A 17,599-nucleotide genomic window follows, 5' to 3' on the forward strand; every position below is an offset into this window, starting at 1 on the left:
GTTGTAATGATATATTTTATATTTCAAAATTTTTAAACGGTTCCGTTCCGTTCCGTTAAATACCAATATCCACACGGGTAATGGTATTTTGCGGAACGGAACGGAACCAGAAGAAAATTATTTATAAGTATGGTAACAACATTTGTTATATCATCATTCATTCAAATTTATTTCAAATAAGACTATCAAGTATTTTTATCGATATTATCCCTGCGCTGCGAATGATCTTGGTATAATATGAATTCTACTTGATATAAGCATTATGTTTTTGCTAGCTTAATTAACCAACTAGTTAGTTCTGCCGTGACAATGATATGAAATTGATAAAAAAAAACAAAAAAACAGAGTTGTTGTTGTATGCAGCACACGCACACAAACGCTGAAATTAATAATCAGCAAATACACAAGATGACTGAATTGATTTGATTGATAGACACATTCATCTTTAAAGAATCTGATAAAAAATTCAAGGAACGGTGAGTAGTTGTTATGATATTTTCCATTATTTAAAAAGTTTGAAAGATTCCGTTCCGTTCCGTTAAATACCAATATCCACACGGCTAATGGTATTTTGCGGAACGGAACCGAACCAGAAGAAAATTGTTCAGACGGAAGGTAAGTGATGAATATTAAACTTTTTCCTTGTGAATGTGCTCGTTATATTTTAGAATTCTACGTAATATGGGATACACATTGCGTTATTGCTAGCTTGATGAACAAACTAGTAATATCATCCGTGTAATTAATGTAGTATCATATATGAAATAAAAGTTATAGCTGTACACAACACAGGAGTGATATGCACGTATGCAAGATGTTTGAATTGATGAAATGATTTGCTTCATTTATCTCAAAATAACATAGAAATAAACAAACAGCTAGTAGTTGGTATGATGTTTTCCTTTATTTAAAAAGTTTGAAAGATTCCGTTCCGTTCCGTTAAATACCAATATCCACACGGGTAATGGTATTTTGCGGAACGGAACGGAACCAGAAGAAATCTATTCAGAAGAAAGATTACTTAAGTAATTTTCATCGACTTTAAACACACAGATTAATTGAGTTTGGTTCAAACCTCAACTTCATATTTACAGTGTCAATCAAACATCATAAAACAACTAGTGGCTTTAGGTTTTCTCGGGAAAGAAGCGTGTATTGACTTATAGAGCAATGAGTAGCATATTTTATGTAATACACAGTTCATTAAAACAGCAAAATTTGTAAAACAATCTTCCATTTACGATAAGTTAAATTGAAATAATGACGTTTAAAAAAAAATATTGTTTCCCCTTTTGGGGCCTCTTAACTGGTTCCGTTCCGTTCCGTTCCGCAAAGTACCAATAGCCACATTTTCTACGTTACGCGTCAACCAGATATAGCTTAGACCACATTCATGTTAAATATTCTGCATATATTCAACCCTTTTGAAGCTATTATTGTTGTGATATGTTAGGCTATGTAAGAAGCTATACAATATATATGACAATTTTGATCCTTAATTTACCTTTCAACAATCTTATCCAAAAATTCAACATTCTCATTTTTAAATTCACGTACAGTGGATATCTAGCAAGTTCACAATAGATCATAAAATCTTGAGACTTAGATTTAAGATGCTATTATTCAATGATATGTATTTACCGATGCAGTTTTATGCATTTTTGAATACCATTAGTAGTTTTACTTTCCCAGTGATTATATTTAAGTACTTGGCCTAATATAAACAGATGGCCGTCAGTGTTACTGCTAACCTGAGGTAGTATTGTTTGTGTCTTTTTAGCCGGGCTCTGCTGAAAGCAGAGTCCTGGCTATAGGCAGGCAAATCGCCAATGTTACTATAAATAGCACCAGTAAACAAAAAACCAAACAGCGTCAAGGTAAAGCTTCCGCTATACCAAATAGTTACACAAAGAGCCACGTTTTGTCAAAAGTGTTGGCATTTTGTTTCTTTTTTTTTAAATTTCGAATGTATTGTCTATCTTTTTAAGTTTTCTTATTAATAACGTGTTTTTAAAACATTATTATGCGTTTTGGACACATACAATGCGCATGAATTTCCATGAACTACTTTGCTGCCCGATGAAGAAATGGGGATTGAATATATAATGCTTGTTGCAAAATTCAAGGCAGCAACTGTTGAACTTTTTAACTTCTACTAGACAGAAATATTTTTTGTTTATAGCCGCTTACAAACTCTCTGATGCTTTGCCGACATTAAAAGCATGAGAAAGAGAGAGAGAGAGAGAGAGAGAGAGAGAGAGAGAGAGAGAGAGAGAGAGAGAGAGAGAGAGAGAGAGAGAGATTTTCAGTCTTTACTACACAATATGCATAAAGTCACACCAAAAGAGCCCGGCTTTCAGTACTTCAGTACTTTGATTCAAAGTGGACTCCAAAATGCTGAGTTTACGTTGATATTTGAAGGTCTTTTTCATTAGCTCTGCCCCGGCATTTCACGTTCGCTTGGATCGTGACTTCAACTCGGCGGTCAGTTTGAAACCTTTTTTTCTTCATACGCACGAAATACGGATGAAAATGTCAAATACCTTAAGTCATTATCTTATAAAAAGATGAGATATGAACTCATTCCGTGGTTAATCATCTTTTTTATGGATGTAATGGGTAATATAAATAAAAGTAATTTCCGTGTTGTTCAGTTTACGTAGAACTGTGTAAACTTAATTCTTTAAAGATTTGTTTTCCTTTTAAAGTTCAACGTCTTTTTGGAGATAAATCATATCATTTATTTGACAATTGTGTTGTTTGCTTACTTATACTAAAGGTCTGCGATTTCTTTGAATAGCAAATAAAATAAAGGTAGGTCGAAAATCTGTCTCTCTCCCTCTGTCTCTCTTCCTCTTTGTCCGTCCGTCTGTCTCTCTCTTGCTCGTTCGTCCAGTTGAGGGCTTGGTTTACCAACGAAGTACACAAAATATCAATAACCATGACAGTTCAGAGTTACGAATTAATTATCATGTATGTGAAATTATTTAGGAAATAATAATTAAATCATGTCAGATCTCGAAAGAAAAAAAATAAAAGCTAAATTTAGCTCATTTTTACAGCTTAGTTCATTATTACCGTTAAGTAGTGTGTCCGTTCCAATCAAAATTATGGCCGTCATATAAACGTCAAAGTCTTCATTACTGACTAAATTAAATTACAGGAATTCGGACAAATCGGGAATAGGAGTTTTACACCTGGATAGAGATTTGTATGGCAATTCACGAGGCTTTTATCATCAAATTTAGCGAAAAAAGATCTTAATTGACATGTCTGAAAATATGATTTGTAAAACTTCCGTGTTTTAATAGATTTTTAAGATGTCTTTTTCAGCTAAGATCATTCCTTCACCCGACATTTATCCCACTATCAAATACGATATACAGGCTGATCATTAGAATAATTGAAATATGTAAATGAGCAGTCACCGTGCACTCAATGTTAATGATGGAACATTTTTCTGACAGTCCCGGATTAATTAATGTCGTTATTAATATTAATATAGTTTTGATCATTTCTTCGGCAGGTATGCGACGTTCACGCTAGGATTTTGACGCGCTCGACTTTCGCTCTTAACAAAATGAAGTTTCGGACTATCTTTCTGTTTTCTTTGGGATGTCTTTTTTCATGTAAGTAAATAACTCCATTTTTTTAACAGTTAGTACTAACTTTTAAATTACCCATTTTAAATCTTTAAAATTTAGATTATTTTGAAGAAGTAAATCAACGCAATGTATATACATTTTTTATCGAATTACGACGATGAAAAAGTTATTTATAGAAGAAAAGCAGAAATAAAATGTTTTTATTTATACTTGTATAACAACCGGAATCATATAATTTTTATGATATATGTACAGAAGTTCATTTTCAAAACAGTATTGCAAAATGTTGAAAAATTATTAGTTGTGGTTTCACCAAGAAAACTTTCAGAATTTTTTTTTCATAGATTATAAAGAAACGTATTCTTCATTCGGTTAAGTGATTAGATTGGAATAAGTTCGACCGCCTAAAATGATTTTTTTATATATCAACATTTGAAGACAATCTATCATATTATCATTTTGTATTCTATCGTATACTTTTAATGGATATTTCTTTCGCATTTTGAATAAAATTTGAAAAAAAATCTAGACCCAGTTTTGCATATAGTGACGTTATTAGGGAAGGAGTCTTTTCTGGTTTTCGACTTGTCAAACGTAAATTTGATTAAATGTTCATTAAATCAAGATGAAAGGAAATTAAAATAGTATATTTTTCTTTCCTTTTTACTATCATACAACTTGGCATAGAAAAATGTAATCAATGTTTAGAATGGAACAAGGACTATATTTTTGGCGTAGGAAAATATCACATGTTGCGCAATTCAGAATTGCTGCAGATTATATATATATACTGAGTCTGTGTTTTATCATTTTAAAAACAATAACAATAATGTTGGATTTTTTTTTACTAATGTGAACTAGTAATATGATACTTGGGTTTCAGAATATGTTTTTAAAATATGATTTGCCTATCAAATAACATTTTATAAGCTTTTTAAAGCGCCCATTCTATACATTGATTTTTGTGAAAAAAATCACTAAAATCAGTTTTTCTCTCTTATGAAACGGTCAATATATTAGCTTTTCTGTCAATTTATATCTTTATATAAAGTCTTCATAATACATAAAAATTAGAAATATTTTATTATTGGAAGCATAAAAAAATAATCAAAATTTCTTCAAAATTTAAGAAAATTAGAGGAAATGCGGGCTAAGCAATATCAATTTTAGTATAAATATTTATTCCAATTTAGTAGTATAAGCTGATAGACACTCTCATGGCCTATGATTTCATTGAAAATTTGAATCTTCAAATCTTAAACAAATGTCTACAGAACTATAAAGAGCTACACTTATTTTTATCACTCTTTACGTTGAGGAAAAAGGTAGTGACCTTGACCTGACCTTTATCCGAAAACAAAAAGGTCAAATTTAATTAAACTGATAGAATCATTAAGTAATATGATCTGTTTGACTGTGTCAAAATTTCATGCATTTCTTATTATAAGAAGTATGTTTGATAATAAAAAGACTCCTTCCTTAAGTCGATGATAAGTGACGTCTTTTTGAAATACTGAGAGACACACAGACAGTCTATCGGTAAATGCTGGAGACAGAACATTAACGTAGAATTTAGATTGCAGACTTGATATTCAGGTAGAGACACGTTTGATTGTAATATGTGCAGCCGGATGGTAGTTTTTTGGTGAATTTAATTCATCAATTATACCGCTATTAGACTTAATAAGATTTTTAAATTTATTGAAATAAGATCAAATTTGTTTTATTATCATACTGCATTATGTATTCTCATAAGAATGTCACCTAAAGGTCAGCCGTATGTTGGTGTTTTGTTGCCGAAATTTGTTTCTTTTTTCTGAAATTTCAGCACATTTTACGATTTCGATATCACTGTGTTGATTGGATTTCCTGTAACTTTAACTTCATGTCAGTTATACAAGCCGCCTTTCGCAAGAGGAAATCTTCTTGTCAATTTGACCCTCATAATAATTATCATCATATCATTATTAGCTTGTCAGGTTTCATGTCAATCCTATATCAGGGAATTATTCCTGTACGTACGTGTGCAGAATCCGTCATAGCGAATAAAGCCGGAAAAAGGGAGAAACCGCGAATACAAAGACATTAAAGTCATGTCAGATGATATAATTAATTCGCATCTAATTAAATTGAAATTGAACTTTCTGCTTCACCCATTGATCTATTTTAAAACCGAGCCACCATTGTTTGGGGTATACCATGTGTTCTTTCTAAAACTAAATGACCTGTTTCGATTGTCCTCGGGATTTTTCTCATTATTATCATGATTGAGTATGTAATGCATAAAGTCTGCATCAATCTCATTAAAAGTAAAAATTAAGTTATCAATAGGGTTCTCCAAGTATAAATATACAACAGAAACATTGTTTTTTCACAACCTTTAAAGCAGCAACCCTCCTAGATCAATCACATCAATCATATCGATCTCTTGATTGATCGGTGATGAATTCCATCACCCTGCATACACAATGTTACATATAAAATATAACACACCTGGGTATTGTTCACTAATGATGTAAAAGAAATAGACCCACACCTGGATAAATGGTAATAAATGGTCAGTTAGGTGTTCCCCGTGTCTTTATTTGTCACATCATTCGAACACCATCCTAGATCAAAATCCTGACATATTCACCACGTACATGTATAATGACGCAAAAACTGACATCTCATACCGCACATAATTGAAAACAGAAATAATCAGAGAGCTTGTCATTTCTAAAAAGGTATTGTCTATCGTGTTTTTATCGTCTTTCTAATTCAATAAAACACAATTTCATGATCAACGTTCCTTTTGAAATTGAATGAAGAAAGAGCCACAATGACAATCAATCATTTATTGCGCTGACAAGTTATGGCATACTTCATTATCGTACAGAATACCAATGAAGCAGAGAACCAACCTTTATACTTACAGGTCATGATCATGATTATTGATATACAAAAACTCGTGCCTTAGATGTCTAAAATAAACAACAAATAATTAATTGTACAAAATTTAAAATAGATCACTGTAATTGAATTTCATGCAATAACAAAACTCGATTTGAGTGTGATCTAATAAGAAATTTTGTAAATACGTTAGAACGATCATTATATAATAAAAAGATATAACAACTGATCCGAATAATCAGCCTCCTCAATAAAACCATCAAATTCCCAGAGTATATACACCAAAGAAATATAAAATGAATGTACACAAATCTACTGTCTATTTTGAATAAAAGTTCATGTTAAACATAAATGTATATTTGTTTGTTGTTTCCAGGCATGTTACTAGCGTCATGTGAAGATAGCATGTCAGAGGTCTCCGTGAACGAACGCCAGAAGAGAGACACTCGTCGTCGACAGTCCGCCAACAGCAACGAGAGCGACGACCAGGATGATGATGACGACGACGACGCGACGAGGAAGGAATACTCCCGGCGACTAGCGCTTCAGCAAGTCATAAGGAAACTTCGAAAATTACCCTTATCGAGGAGACAGCTTATTAAACTCGTCAGTCGTCTACGAACTTACAAAAAATCCAACAAACCGATTACAATGTCTGTTTTAAAGGATATAATGAAGGAAGTGGTAGCAACGAAGAAGAAGGCCCCTGGGGTTAAGATCACAACCATCGCTGCTAAGCCGTCAACAACCACAAAACCCCCGACCACGAAGGCACCGACCAAGAATCTACCGTCTATTACTGATGGCCAGTTAGTGTCCGTTCAGAAAGCGCCAAAGAAACCAATAAAAGCGGAAGCCCCAAAAACGATCCAAGTTGTACAAGCACCAAAGCGGCCTATACCTAACCAGTCAGTTAGACCACCTGTGTATAGTCCGCGGCCTATACCTAACCAGTCAGTTAGACCTATACCTAACCAGTCAGTTAGACCTATACCTAACCAGTCAGTTAGACCACCTGTGTATAGTCCTCCAGTTATCAGCAAACCAGTTACTCCACAAGTACAGAAACAACATCAGGTGATAAGCAAACCAATTCCTCCCCAGATAAGCAACCCGTATATTCCTCCCCCTAAAGCCCAGCCACCGGTCGTTAAAGTTCAGATTTCACACCCCCCTCCCACACCTCCTGTTGTCGTGGTTACCAAAGTGAAAAGCGATGTAAAGGTTGTACCAATGTCTGATGGTAGCAATGTACCAGTGGATACCCGGATAACACCGGAACTTAAACTCAACATTGATCACATTCCTGTTCACATGAGAACACAGGCATTGTTTCAAAGACTAAGTATTTTAAGACAACGTTTAAATAATTTCAAGAAGCTTCGAGAACGACAAAACACTGCGAGAGAACCTGTTCCAACAGTCGTGAAAACCTCTTTATCGGGTAGTGTGAATACAGCTTCTGCCCCAGTTGTTAGCAAACCAAAAGAATCCTCTGTTACAGCAGTGGCGTACTCTGCACCCGCCCCTCCCAAATCTTTTAGTCTGTCATCTCCAAGCCAGGAGAAGGATGTCCCTTACATTACAAAAGACCAAGCTCATAGTGTTTTGCAAACAAAAACCATCCATACATCACCAGGTGGTATGGGAATGTTGAAATTGTCGTCTCCCCCAATGGCACCTTCTGTGACGTCTGCTGAAATGACACACGATGAATCCAGTCGAGTAAAAAAGATCATCCTAGTGATTCAGCGTCTTGCGTCTCGATCTGGAAGCAAAAAGTTAAAAGTGTCTTCAAAAGCGAAAGAACTTCTTATAAAATGGGTCAGGAAATACAAAAATGCAATCAGTCAAATTCCCAGTAAACCTATAAACACTAAAACACCATTGCACTATGAATTGAAGCATATGCCTGTAGATCAAGTCGGAACGAAATCTCTGCACAGCAATATCCCACTTTCGTCAACAGCAGAGATGGCAAATCCCCAAATGATGGAGAATGATATCATAAAACAAAAAATAAAGAAATCCGACAAAGGCAGGCACAAATCCTTATTACCTATGGTTGAAAGCAGTAAAGGTAAGCAACTGTCTTAATTATTTTGTCTAAAAATATTTATTATAATTCAATAGGACAAACGTTGTATCATATCGCGTATACTTTACAAGGCAGAAATAATGAATGTTAACACAAATAAAATACTTTTATTATATTTCAGATACTTATATTTCTGATTCAGCTCTGGCGAAAAGTCATTTTAAATCTGCACCAAAAACATCGTCAGTTCAAGACATGACTAATAGTAAGAACTCTCAGCAAACAGTTGTAGAAAATTCAAAATCGGCCATAAATGCCCCTGTTCCTTCTATAGTTCTAGAGAAAAAAGAAAAAATATCAGCGATCTCAAAGCAGAAATCTCATAGCCTAAAGCAAAATGAAATAGAGCCTTTGGATAATGATATAAAAATATCAACCAGTGACAGCAATGCAAACGTAATGATAGATTCAAATATAGAAAAGGCAAAGATAGAAAATGTAATAGAGGAAGCCCCCGAACATATACACGCTACTTTCTTACCCCCAGTCATCGAAGATCCTGCTCTAAAAGAATCAAACAAAATAGAGGAAGAAAATTTTGAAAATTCATTTAACACACAGAAAGAAAAGACCGCAAAAGCCGGCCTATCTAATACTAGTCCCTTAATATCTGCACCAGTGGTCCAATCTGAGGTCTCCAATGTACCTGAAACACCCCTAACATCCAAAGGGTCTATTACAAGCCCTGTCAACAATGACCATATCTCAGCTAATGTAAAAACTACTTATCCTGATTTAAGCAGTTCAGACACCGTTAAAACAAGTATCCCTGAGCTCAGTGCTAATGAGGAAATAACTAGTGACCCCTACATACCTCTTACAGACCCAAAGTCGTTAGGTGAGATCAAATCAGTTCTAAGTTCGAAATCGGATACCCTCTCATTAGATGTCCCAACAGAAACAAATTTGATCCCGCAGACATCTTTTAAGGTTGCCTCTGAATCAAAACTTGACCAATCTCCATACAAAAAGCTGCCCTCTGAAAACTTTGAAAATGGAAATCAAATTAAAACCGTCACAGATCATCTAATTGCCAAACCAGCCGAGCAAAATTCAGAATCAAACATTACCCCACTTTTCCAAAAACAATCTCAAAACACCTTTTTCAAAAACGACATTGTTAACAAAACTCCTGTTGACACAGTTTCTGTAGATAGCAATCTAATTCAAACATCAAGGCAAAATCCGGTTAAAAGTCTCGACGAACCAAACAGTCTGCCAGTATTTCAGCAAGTTAGCAGAAATACATTTTCGGAGGCCGAAAATGTCATAACCCCGACTTATGAAAATGTTTTGAACAAAAACACAGAAACGCAGGTGGCACAAGCAAATTTTGTTTTGTCTGTTCCAGAATCTTCAAATACAGTCCCTGTGTTGAAGGCTTCAAATACTAATACATTTGAGATACCTGAGCCAACTAACACTAGAGCCGAAGTCGATTCCCTGACAAATACTGGTAGTAACACAATTTCCAATAGTTTAACTGAAAATCCCAACATAGAACACTCCCTCCCGGGTGTTATTATCGACACTGCTTTACTGCAAAATACTAATAATCCCAAACAATCACTTCCCCAAGACCTTAACACGATTCAGGAAGTTCCAACCACACCAACGCCAAAATCTATTCAAAATAAACTTGAGGGCATTGCAATAATCCTTCCCAATGAAACTCCATTACAAGTGCACCAAGAAACTAAAGTTATCGGAACTGAACCCAAGCCAACTAACTTTTTTGATGTTAATAGCTCACAAACTCAAAAGAACATCAACACGATATTACCAAAAGAAGTACCAACTTTTGATTTACCACCCCTATCTTTGCACATTCCTCAACAATTACCCCCTCCAAGTTCAAATGTTCAAAATTCCAACAAGAACACACCTAGAATTAACGTGCCAAATAACTCATCACCTAACGTTCAGACACAAAGGTCCAATTTTGCCATTCCCCGAAATAATGTTCCTAATCAAAGAGCTTCCAATTCTTTTGCCATATCTCAACCAAATCAGAAATCTGAAATTGGCAATAATAGGTTTGGGAAAACAAGTTTAGATAAATCTGCTATTCTAAGGAAACTTCTAGAAATCAGGAGAATGAGAGAACAACTTATTGCAACAGGGCGAGTAAGCGATCGAAGACTATCTGACTTACTCCCTCAATCGAGATCTTCTTTGTCCCACCCAAGTACGTTGTCTAGACCTCAACAATCTGCTTCTTTATCGCAAAATACAGTAGTTTTCTGGGGTGACAAAACTAAACCTTCTCTGACAAATCCACTAGGAATGTCACGAGCACACCGACGAAGGCGAAGTTTGCTCAGTCCACCAAACATGCACGGAAATATGGGTCCCCACCATCCCCATAGTCCACATCATCCATTAAATCAGATGTTTGTAGACACGCCTTTACATTCTCTTTCATACAATAAAAAACGGGGTAATCGCGTAGATTTATATGGGGGTTTGGGATCTCTCTCCGGTGCTCATCATTTTATGGGACCAAGCACTGCCGATATGGCCAATCCTGGCTCTTTGTTAATGGGTCCTGTTCACCCAAATGTCATTCAGGATATAGGTATGACAAAACTTGGGAGATTTTTTCAAAAGCCTGTACACTTTACACACCAACCAGAAATACCTAATATTGCAAATGTAGTAAATAGGATATTTGCCCCAGGTCGAATGAACAATTCTCCGCAACTGTTTGCTGGGAACTCACTAAGTACTTCGTCTGTGCATAAGCACCACCATAAAACTTTTCGCCCGAATGGATCAGTAAGAAGACCATCATATGTTGCCAGAAAATCAATGTCTGGTTTTCCAAAGCGCCAAAATTTCGTGGAGACAGCCCCTGTCAAACTACGGACTTCTAACACACATGGAGTTCAAATTACTGTAAAGAATGACGGATCGGCAGGGTCTCTTGCACATCAACAAAATCTACAAAGGCAAGGATATAAGCGAACCGTTGATACATCTTTTACGGATAACTCCTTATCATTAGGTATTAAATCACATGACTATTACTGAGGATAGCGGCGCACGCATTTTGTCACCAGCATCCCGCATGCGCGCAACTAATCACTGATGCTGCAAATGTTGACAGTTGTAACACTTGTGTGTGCTTTACTTTGTGCATTAATCATTTCAAGACTCAGAGCATCTCGACAATCTTAAACTTGGTGTTGAAACTTTTATTAATCGGTGATCTGGTTTATATTTGGTTCTTCACCAATGGAAAACATCACACCAAATCCATAAAACACATCTGTTGATCCTCCTCGGTCTTGTGAGTCGCATGTCTGATGAATGGGAGATGGGACGTGGAAGCTTATTAATATCCATTTCCAATATTTATATACAGTGGACAGATTTTTCATTCAATAGGAACTGATTGTAAAAAGAAAAATGTATCATATAGGCAGTTTAATAATGTGTGCATAATTATACGAATTATACAGTATTGTAATTCAAAATAGAATCTATTTCAGTTTGTAAAATAATGTTATTACTCATTTTGCCTTTGTTAAATATTCAGTATTTTGACTGATGTTATTAAAACAACACCATGAAAGAACTTATCGTTGTTATCTGTCATGCCTTTCATTGATGAACATAACTATTTCAGGAGGTCCTAAATCTGAAAGACCAATATATAACACAGTTCGGCGGATAGTTATATTACCCCTACCCACTGGCCGTACGCAAGACCTAGCACAAACCAATGAAATCGTAAAAAAGAAGAGTCATTATGATCATATGCATCTTAAAAGTCATGGTCAAAGCTTAAAAACTGGGTATCTGGCAAAAGCCATACCAGAAACAAAAGCTTACGATCAACCCAACAAAACTGAATATAAAACTCTTATCTTGAATTCCCAGAGTGGAGTAGTCAAGGAATCGAAGCCAGCAAAAAATATTGAAAGTAGATTATCTATTGTCCCGCCGCAAAACAATAAAAACAGTCAAATCAATGAAAAGAAATCGCCATCAACTACAACACATGTTGCAAACCACATGAGAACCACTCCTATTGGAAAATCACAGCTTCCAAAAGCAGATAAGAAAAAAGAGTTTGGATCTTATGAACCAAAATCATCCCATTACACAGGAAACGCGTTGTCTTTAGCTCCACCTAACTACAACCAAATGAAAGATTCTTCTTCATTTGTGAAATTTGCATTTTCTCTCAACAGCCCTGCATCAATGTTCATGAATAACGTTGAGAGTCAACCGACGAAAGTGGAGCCCATAGCAGCTGGATATTCAGGTTCAATATCAGCTGCTCCAAACAGCCTAGCAAGAGCTGAAGCTGGGAAAGACAAAGCAGGTCCAGCCCTAAGTGCTACACCATACATTGGACCTCAAAAAACGTCAAATACTGGAATAGTTTTTGAAGAAATAGATCCTTTGTCACTTACAAATTTTATTATGGCGGCCAGTGAAGATATCAATCATGGACTCAGTGATATAAAAATGTCAAAGGCCCCCGTAAAGTTACCAGATAATAGTGTAAAAAGAGGGGTGATTCTAGAAATTCCAGAAAAGAACGATTTCATTGGACAGAATACGCAACGTGAAAAGAAAAATAGTATATCATTAGATGCAATCCATTCAGGAAAGGCGATAGTTAACCAAGTACAACAAGTAAAAAACATGCAACCCACTACACAATCTACACCTACACAGTCAATAGACCTTAACAAACAAAAGAAGCAGACTCCAAACCCAACAAACAACTTTAAATTGTCCCAAAGGAAACAAACTCCTTTTACATTTTCTTTGTCTGGATTATCCATGGGAAGTCACACCCATTCTCCCAAAACAACAGTCTCTCATTCAGTCAAACCTACCATTAAACCAACAATTGGAACACCTTTACACCAGCGGTTTGTAAATATGCCTTCTGGCCACCTTTCATCGTCTCGCCGTGCGTGGAATCAAAATCATGTTCATAAACACGAATACAAACATATCCAGTCTCCATCTCAAAACACATTTGTAAACAATAAACATTTGCATCAAAATACGAGAGAAAATATGTTAGTGAAAAATCCGACAATGGATTCAACCATTTTAGATCATAAACAGAACGACATAGTACCCACTGCTTACCAATATATAAACAATTCACGTATACAATATCAACGAAAAGAACAATTTCATACTACGCATTCTAGAAAAACACAAACACCTGGAAAACCACCCTCAGGAGATTACGTCCATCAAGCTTCGCTGTCCCTGAGTTCATTTAGACCAGCCGAAAATTCCCCTGCCTACAACATCGTCGGACAGAACTTTGACAATAAAGACAAGTTTGCTCCTCCTTATGGAAAGATTGTTCGAAATGACCCTTCAATGATTATTCAAACAGCTCCAACGAAACCCACCAGCCGCTCTGTAGTACAGGGGCCAACGACCCCAAGCTGGCAGTCCCGAAATAACAATGTTCAACATCATCAACACACCCAACAAACGATTGGAAAGATAGGGCATTACCACAAAGAGCCGGCTATTGAGGTGCAAGGAAACAGTCTTACTCAAACGTTTTCTAATCAGTTAAAGAAACATTCCAATCAAATTTATAGTCCAAGCCCATCAAGCTTTAAACACCAGGGACAGCGAATAACACAGCCATCATCAAGCAATGTGAACCCTGTCACCAATCTTTCCAAATCAAGTGGTACACACGGTACCCTAAACGCTATGGAAACATCTAATAAACCTATACAATGGACACCCTCAAACTTATTAGCTTCAAATAAAGCGAATCCAGGATATAAACCTGTGAAACAGAATCCGATGGTAAGGTCTGGTTTTGCTGTTTCAAAACATGCATCGTCAAATTTTAACATTGGCACGCAACAGTCGCATCACAACCAGAAGACATCCCAACGTCTTGTGCGACCAACTCATCCAAGTAAATTAAGTCAAAATTCGTCAAAAAATGTTGCAAGCACCGGCCAGCCTAACGCGGGAACAACCACGCTTAAAACAAGACAACAAGTTGGACTAAAGCCACCACAAAATGTACGCCATAACTCACATAACAGGATCCAACAACAACCAAGACAGAATCAAGGTCAGCGTTCTCAGCGCGTTCCTAGTAACAACAAAATCAACACATTCAGTCGTAAGCAACCTCCAGACACGCCAATTGCTTCACGAAATTATCCTCATTATCACAATGCTCCTCAGCATTACACAAATGTTAACCAAGGTTTACAACAAAACTCGCAACATCGTCCTCCCGGCCAAAACGCGATTCAAAACCATGGCAATAGCGGCAAAGGATTGAAAGACATAGACATAACTAAAACAAATCCTTTTCAACAACACTCAACTCATCATGGCGCGGTTGTTATTTCTCAACACACAGGCCATAGCACAGAACCTAGAATGACACAACGTCTACCAGCTCAGAAACAAACATACCAGACGACGCCGTTACCGATCCAACTGAACACTCCGAGTACCACAAAGATACCTGTCTTTGATACCGGAAACGACCATTTCTCTATCAGTCCTCAGTTGTTGGCTTTAATGCGACAACTGCCGGTTGGTGATTTACCACATCACAAGAAAAGAAGGTTAGAGAAAATTCTTGGGGTGGAGAACGGACAGCTGGATGGAAACACGCCCGAACAAGAGTCCGTGATAGACAATGTCATCCACGAGAAGAGCATTCAGACCGGCAAAGCTAGTCGTTTCGAAGTAAGCCAACAAAGGCTAGCGTCCAGTAATGCCCATTATGTTCAACCTTCGTCCTCAATCACCGGAAATTCGAACACGAGGAAAAATCTCGGGGATTTCTTTATCCCTAAAAGAGCAGCAAACAACCACATGCAGCCTAAATAGACGTATGGTCGAGAAGAGATTTGTAACTTGGGATTCAGGGTTTATCTTCGAGTGTAAAATAAAGTATTTATTTTAAACTGCTTTTACTTTGTACAGTTGTAATCAAATTCTTTCATTATGAGTAGCATGTTTATTCATTCACTTCATTTGTCATCTCATTATTCAATTTGAAATATATCATGCATTGTTTTTATTAATCATAGTATTGTACTTTTATAGAATTTCACCCGTAATAAAATACTGAATGAAGCAATATTTCTTGGACGTACATGTATCCAAATTATGGTTTAAATTACTAAAATTTGTCAGGGAAAGTTACATTCATCCTACTTAATTTCAATCTTTTACACGTTCTATTTACACAATTTCATACAGGCATTTTTAAATATATTCAGTCAGTGCTTACTATCTACTCAAGATATATTACTAAAGTCAGGGACTCTTTACACAATTGCGCTGAAAAATATAGTTCCATTCATCATCAGCAGATACAACATTATAATAAATGTTTAGGACATTAATGTATATTTTATACGTGAAAGAAAACAAAATTAACGCAAAATTATTTTTAAAAATCACCCTTTTCAAAGAAATATAAATGTGAAGTATTTATATTACGCCATCTGCCTTCTCAATCTTTTTCGCGAAAATATAGGTCATTCTTCGGTTGACAATATTTCACTAATGAATATTGCTTATATTATTACAATAATTATATTACTTTCATGATTATTGTTCGTTAGTTATTACATAATCTCTGTAATTATTTTTTGTGTATGAGTGTGTTTTTCTTTTCTTTTTCTAATGACGGAATTCTGATCGCACTCGTGTAAACTCTATTGGAAGATGTGTGCACAGTTTGCTAGTGACGCAAGAATTCCGGGCATGGGAAAAAAACCAAGACCTATCGAGACAAGCAGAGTGGCTTAGTGGTCAGCCAATTACCTATCACTATTCTGATATGTTGTCAAGGTGGTATGGGGCAACTGTCGATATTAATGTGACCTAAAGTACAATATAATTAAAATACTTTCACCGGTTTAGAATTTGCAAATTTTGCATTATTTTACCAAAAAATACGTGTGAAAATTTTTGGGAAAGGTAAACATTTTAAAATCCACAGCGAGAATCAAAGTCATGACTGAGGTTTGTAGTGAACCCTTTTACCCACTACGCTAAGCTGTTAAGTGACAACCATGGGAAAGCAACTATTATAAAATTACAATTGATTTCATTGTTTGTTTGGATAAATAGAACGCCACAATATGAAAGTGCCCCACAACACCTTTATGACGTCATAGTTAATTTGTTAAAAAATCTTTTCCCCCGTACTTTATGGCTTTATAAGAATTATGTAGAAAATGAAACAGTTTCCTGACATTCTACATTAAATCATAAAAAACGTAATACCCATACCTATATTCGATTGGACATCATTTTAAAGGTCAAAAGCTTGTTTAATACCGTTTTTGGAGAGACTGCAGGCATTCTAGATATATTTCATAAGACAAAAATAGACAAAACATCGAGTTTGTTACTTATTTCTTTCATATTACATAGACAGTTAAAAACATAATATTTCATTGTGTTTGCCTAAAATAAAGCACCGATACACACTATTAAACGCAGCTGCTGTTATGAAGCATCAATGAAAGAATTTATATCCTGAATTTCATAAACCTGTAGGCGTCGTATATTTACTAGATGCTGACCTTAAGAAAAGTGAAAACAAAAGGTTTCGCATTTGATACATGTATTTTTTTGAACATCTATATCATTATTAAAAGAACTTTTCCTGAAGGAAATAAAGATATAAACGATTAAAATTCTTGCCAAGACCACATGCAGGCTACGGGTAAGACTATCTAAAGTATCTTCTCCAAGTGAGAGTTATCTCTCTTAGCAGAGGGATATCATGCGTTTGCACATTGTAGCTCTTTGTGCAAGTTAAGGTGGTAGGGTACGCAATTTTAAAGGGAGGGGTTATTGAGAGCTAACGTGTTCACCGAAGATATCAACTAGCAAAGTTAGTCTTAAAATCTTCATGGTTACTACATTAAACTTGAATAATAAAAACTTTGTACAATTTTAGATTTATATATGCAAGATTGCTCCAGATACCAGTAAGTTTATGCACATGAAA

At 35.7% G+C, this 17,599-nt stretch overlaps 1 protein-coding gene across 1 annotated transcript; it reads left to right on the forward strand.

Annotated features, from left to right (window-relative positions):
• Positions 1-3,527: 3,527 nt before the first annotated feature.
• On the forward strand, positions 3,528-15,912 carry LOC128157178 (uncharacterized). The gene is made up of 4 exons (XM_052819608.1): positions 3,528-3,629; positions 6,874-8,577; positions 8,717-11,602; positions 12,227-15,912. The coding sequence occupies exons 1-4, from the start codon at positions 3,581-3,583 to the stop codon at positions 15,454-15,456; spliced, it is 7,869 nt and encodes a 2,622-aa protein (XP_052675568.1). The 5' UTR covers positions 3,528-3,580; the 3' UTR covers positions 15,457-15,912.
• Positions 15,913-17,599: the final 1,687 nt, after the last annotated feature.

The sequence above is a fragment of the Crassostrea angulata genome, chromosome 7 (genome assembly GCF_025612915.1).
Source record: "Crassostrea angulata isolate pt1a10 chromosome 7, ASM2561291v2, whole genome shotgun sequence".
In the NCBI taxonomy this organism is placed as follows: Eukaryota; Metazoa; Mollusca; class Bivalvia; order Ostreida; family Ostreidae; genus Magallana; species Magallana angulata.